We start from the raw sequence: 6000 nt of genomic DNA, 5'->3' as shown, positions 1-6000 counted from the left end.
CTGCAGGGTGTGTGTGTGTGTGTGTGTGTGTGTGTGTGTGTGTGTGTGTGTAAAATCTCCAGTGAATTTCAGAAGGAATTAAATGCTGGAGACTTAAAAAATAAATAAACCATGCACTACCTTGGACTTCTTATATTGCAGCCCGTGGCCAATGACAGTGTAGAAGAGGATTCATGAGGTGATGCTGTTCTTTTGCCATAAACGAGGCACAGAAATGAGAAAAGGGCACTGGGGTCTCCGAACACTGAGAGGGGCTAATCTGAGATGGACAAGGGCTACCTTGGTAGGGCTCTCAGTCCCGCTCCTGCATGTGACGCTCTGAATTACATGATTATAGATGCCGGTGGTGACATCCTGCATTTGTGTGTATATGAAGATGCTCAGCATTTATTTATTTTTTATTTTTTTGCTGGCAGCTGCCAAACGCTATCATGCTTTCTTTTAATTCTTCAGTGACAGTCAGCATCTTTTGCCGCTGAACAGAGACAATCCGCTATCAAGTTCCAGCTAGCAATATCGTTATCTTTGCATTCGTCTTCTCCCACCCTCCCACCCCTTGTCTTCCCTCCCTCCCTCCCTCCCTCCCTCTCCTCTCTCATCCGTGATCCCCAGAGCCAGTCAAAAATCCAGCTCTAGAGGCTGGAATAGCAGGGGGGGGAGAGGGGAGGCTGGAACAGCTGAAGTGTGCACTGTAATTTCATATTTGTGCCAGCCTAAATAAGTAGATCATTGGGTGTAGAGACTGCCTCTTTCTTTTTCTCCCCCTTTTTTTCGTAAGTAAGTAGAGACACACTGCACCATTTCCTGATTCAGTGAGCTCTAGAGGGCTGCTGGCTGTGTGCGGCAGGGGAGGTGCTAGAGCTGTTCAAGCAGCGTAATTTTATACATTACTGAATCAGTGCAGGAAAAAGCTGGAGGGACAAAGCGTCAGCTCATCTTTGGACTGCATCGTGAAATCCTCCCGCTTTCTCCTCTAGCCATGCTCTGAGAGATCCGTTTCATTTCCCTCACACCCACCCACCCCTCTCTCTTTTTTCCTTTCCTGCTTCCCATTCCTCTTTTTCTCAATATTTTCCCTCCTCCTCCTCGTGTGAACGATAAAGTGGTCTGATGATGGCCCTCGTTATGGAACCTATTAGCAAGTGGATGCCCAAACAAGTAGTGGATTGGATGAAAGGTAAGAGTATTTCTATATTGCAATCTGCCTCTCTCTCTCTCTCTCTCTCTCTCTCTCTCTCTCTCTCTCTCCTCCCCGCTGGCCTTTCATAACCTGCGCTTTAGGCATGATCCATTGTTGTGATCCCAGCCCCTGCTCCTTTCCAATGTGCAGAGTTCTCTCAGTTTTGAAGATCGGTATGCTGTCTCATGCAAGCGAGTTGACTGAGAAAGAGGCACGACTGAATGGAGACAGGCTGTTTTTGGTGTGTGTGCGTGCGTGTGTGTGTTTAATTTGACACTCCAATGCTAAAGTGCCGCTGGAACCTCTTGGCTGAGAGCTGATTGCATGTGTGAGCCCAAACCCTGGCGGGACTGTAGAATGTGCCCGTGCTCTAAGAAGCAGAAGACACCTCCCTCTCCCCATTTAGCCATTGCACAGTGTAATGATCTTATGCCTGGCTGTCTTTAAAAAATGCCCTGATTATCTCTGATGTGTTCGGAGCAGGTGATTTGATGCAGTAGGTTGCAGCACTAGTATGCATGTGTGTGTGTGTGTGTGTGTGTGTGTGTGTGGATTCAAGCATATAGCTAGTGATGGGAGGATGACACCCTTGATTCCTGAGCCACGTACAGGTTGCTTAGAGTCTGGGCTCCCCAGCTTTGCTTGTAGCTTCTCTGTATTTCGTGTCATGCATCCTCCGTGACAATCTTCCCACAACCCGCCCCAGCACTGTGGACAGTGCAGCCCCTGCCATATATGGAGAGTACAACGAGGGAGCAGCAAGGGACACCTGAAAACAACCTTGCAGGAGAAACTCTTCAGGATAACTTGGCAGGAATTACGGATTCCACACACACGCACCCACACCATGCATTGTGTAGTCACTACCACCATACAAGCCCATGTTTTCTATCTGGAAACTCAGTCTATGGTATCAGTAGGCATTAATTTGGACAGGAGGCACTGAAGTACTTTTCTGAACACAATGAATCTTGTTTCTTTTTTCCTGAGTAAGGAGGGGGGTGCAAGCAATAGTATGTATCTGTGGAGACCTACATTTCGAGAAAGGGCTGGCCTTAAGGAGCAAGCTAAGTACTCACATTTTCTGCTTTGCAAAATGAACTCTGGTGGAACATTTTCTTTGTGATGTAGGGACACACGGTAACAAGCAATATACTTCTATTTATATATGCATATGCAATACACAGACCTTCATTATATTGCTGTGTGTGTGTGTGTGTGTGTGTGTGTGTATCTGCATGCAGTATTATACTAAAGGACCATCACCTTTTCCTTTTAAAATTCCTTTACTATTAAACCAGACATTGGTTTTAATTTGTATGCAATTAATATAGCCCTGATCTCCAAAAGGTGCATTGTATGTACAAAATATGATACACAATATAATTCAGTTCAATATATGGCCCAAGTTGGAATCCAAGACTGCTTATATTTCATGACATAATTCTACATGGTTATGCATAGGGATAATTTTTGAGTTGGGTGGAATGTACTCCCTGCTTCTACTCTGCAAAACTGCCACTATTCATACACACAACAGTTTTGTGCAACTCTTCTTGCCAACAGGGTAGTATGTGTTGTGCTGTTACACACCTGTACCCTCAACATAAGCCCTCGTATGGGTGGGTAACATCTGAAGAATCCAAAAACTTGGCTTCTCAAGAATCCATTTCTTGACCCTCATGGAGGGGGTCATTATTCCAGTATGGCTAAGCCAGGCAAAGTCTTGAAATTAACAAGGTCTTGGGACACCACTGAAATAGAGCACTGGTGTCTAAGAGGGAAGAATCCTACTGTTTAGATAGCTTTGTTACTGTATTCAAAGGGTTTGTGGGTGTAGTGAAAATCTTACATTTCCAAAACGCAGGTGATATGATGGGTCGCAACACTACTGGAGGCATGGTTTTCTAAATAAATAAATAAAAATTAATAATAGTACTTGTTGCTGGATTCCAGATAGATCTTGGTTTTATATTTACAACATAGCTGAGAAAGAAAATCCACCACCAGTGGAATGAGCACTTTTCTCATCCTCTATGTGTGCAAACAGTTTTTTTGGAATGACAAATAAGGACACAACTCTTACTTATCCCAAACACTTAGGATTTAATCAGACAAAGTATGATTAAAATGATGATTAAAAGTATGATAGCAGAGTCCCCGTGTTTGGATGCAGATTGTGCCAAATTTATGTGATGCAAGAGGAATTTGGGGGTGAAAAATGCTGTGCAGGAGGGTGCTGAGATCCTGCCTGTCAACTCTTTTCCTTCCAGCTCCAAACCTGTTCCCCCTATTCTCCAAGTCAAAGTTGCAGCAGGAGAGAAATGTGTAGGGGGAATTCTCTCTCTCTCTCTCTTTCTCTCTCTCTCTCTCTGTGTGTGTGTAAGGATTAAATAGCCCCCTTTCCCACCACTTCATAAAAATTTAGCAGTTTACCAGTTTTAACACCTGCGTCTGCCACCATTGCATCAAGTTTGACCCTAAGTTGCTTGCTAAAACATGCTATGGTGCGCTTATAGATCTTCTGTGTCTTTATCTCTTTGCACATCGTGATATAACAAATGCAAGGGGATTCCTTTCAGCATTATGGGCTATTATTTCAAAATGAAATTTTGCATGATGAAACTGGAGCGTGTGTAGCAGCAGACAGGACTTTCCTTCAGTAGGGGGCTTTCTGAGTGCACACAGACATGTAGGCTTCATTTACACACACAAAAGCCCCCTATTGCTCTTGCTACCGACAAAGGATTAGATTTTTCCTTTAGCATTTGCTCCATACCAATGAACAGATATAATAGCATGAGCTATGCAGCCAAACAGGAGAAAAGGGTTCATTAAATATTATCTTGCAGCTAAAATGTTAAGTGTGGCCACTTGAGGACTTGCCCAAATTAGGGCAGAGCTGAAGCTGCTTATCATATTTTGCATGAGGCTCAAAAATCGCCCTCAGTAGCATTGTCTTGTAGCCAAAACTGATTGGTTGTGCTGACCCTCCTGACTTTATTTAGAGGTGTCTGGCACCACTATGTTAAGACACAGCATCACAATAACTTCCCATTTACTATGCGATTCCAGATTGGGGGCATCACCCATATGACTCAGGAAGGAAGGAAGAGGAAGCAGCAGCAGCAGCCAAATAGTACTCAGAAAAGTGTAAATATTTGCAGAATCTGAGCCTTGTTTGCAGGCGGGGCGGGGGGGGGGTGCTACTCTGCCTAAATTGCTAGTTTTCTGAAAATCAAAACTGGTGAATGTTCTATGGAGCCCAGTGCAGATGCACACACTTGTTTTTCTCAATTGCAATCTTACTCCAAGGAAGCAAATGAGTCTGACAGTATTTAGGATTCAGATTTGACATGGCACTCCTCTATGGGAGTTTCTTTGATGCAGCACCCAGGATGTCCTTGTTCTGGGAAACCTTTTTAGCTTCTTTTTTATAGGCTTCCCACGTGTATCTGTAGACTCTTCTGTTTCAGGAGGCTTTCAACCAGATCCCACTACCCCACACCCCCTTTGCTCCTTTCAGGATAGCTTAGTTGCAGAGCACCTCCTTTGCCTGGCAGAATGGAGGGATAGGGGAGAAATCTGATTCTGTTCTCATTTCAGTATGAACTTACCTAGTTTGCTCTTTTTAAAAAAAAATCAAATCCCAAACCGAAACATCCATCATTAGAAATTTGCCCTTTTCTGAGTTTTGCACTCCAGTTCTTCCACCAAGCAATGTGTAGAACAATCCGTATACTCAGGTAAAGTGTGCAACAAAAGGTACATATTGGAGAAACTAGCATTTAAAATCCATTATACATTTGCAAAAGTGTGCATATTAGGTAAAACTGCACACAAAAATGCACATCTTAGAAGAAATTTGCCCTAAAATGCTGGTTTATTTTCATAACACACACACACTGATGTCGAATTTTAGAGAACTGAGCTAAATGCAGGAAAAATGAGGAACTGAGCATCTATTCAGCATATCCAGTTTAAAAAAAGGAGTCAGTGACAGGGGATGGAAATGTGACGCTTTTCTGTCTGAGATCCTGGAGCGCTGTTATTAGAGTAGATGGGGGTACTTCAAACTTGCATCTCCAGGTGTTGCTGAACTACAACTCCCATCATTCCTAGCCAGTTTAGCCAATAGTAAGGGATGATGGAAGTTGCACTCTAACAGCATCTGGGGACCCAACGTAGAAGAGCATTGCAGTAGACAACACTGGGCTAGAGAGACAAGTGGTCTGTCCTGGTATTAAGGCAGTTTACAATGTTCCTCCTCAGTGTAAGTTTGTTTGCTTTTTTAAATTTACTGCTGTATCTTTCATTGTGTTTTTTAAAACTGCTGTATTGTATATATTGCTTTTAAATTTATGGTGTTAGCTGCCCTGAGCATTTTGCTCTGGAGTGGAAAGGTAGGATAATAGATAATTGCCAACATAAATAAAATGCCTATGTGTATGGCTGCTGTTAAAAAGCATGGAAAACAGGGCTAGGGGAAGAGAGAAAGGAAAGTTGTCAATCCATGTCCACTAGTATTGTGTGCACCTCTGAGGGTCCATGGCTTATAGAGCAAAGTGGTGGTGGTGGTAAGGTAAAAAAGGTAAAGGTACAGGACCCCTGACAGTTGCACACACCCCAACTAATTCAGCTTCTACATTTTGCAAACCTGCTCAGATAGTCAAATGATGAGGCTTCCTCGTTTTTCTCTGTTGAGACTTCATTCAGGTTAGAATTAACTAGTGTGAACTCATTCAGCTTTCCAAAATTTATGTCTCCTTGAAGTGCATTCTACTTACAGTAGAGACCCATCTTTGAATTCTCCTTGTCTC

At 43.2% G+C, this 6000-nt stretch overlaps 1 protein-coding gene across 1 annotated transcript in view; it reads left to right on the top strand.

Annotated features, from left to right (window-relative positions):
- Positions 1 to 853: 853 nt before the first annotated feature.
- The window catches only part of LOC310698004 (connector enhancer of kinase suppressor of ras 2-like), a 314798-nt gene continuing 309651 nt past the window's right edge, over positions 854 to 6000 (top strand). Inside the window, exon 1 of the mRNA XM_083484631.1 lies at positions 854 to 1177. Within this exon, the coding sequence (XP_083340757.1) occupies positions 1111 to 1177 (67 nt within the window). The 5' untranslated portion in view covers positions 854 to 1110. The remainder of the gene's footprint in view (positions 1178 to 6000) is intronic.

This window comes from Podarcis liolepis (assembly GCF_965112155.1).
Source record: "Podarcis liolepis genome assembly, chromosome: Z".
Taxonomy (NCBI): domain Eukaryota; kingdom Metazoa; phylum Chordata; class Lepidosauria; order Squamata; family Lacertidae; genus Podarcis; species Podarcis liolepis.
The sequence above is the reverse complement of the archived record's forward strand: the minus strand, read 5'-3'. Positions and strand labels throughout refer to the sequence as shown.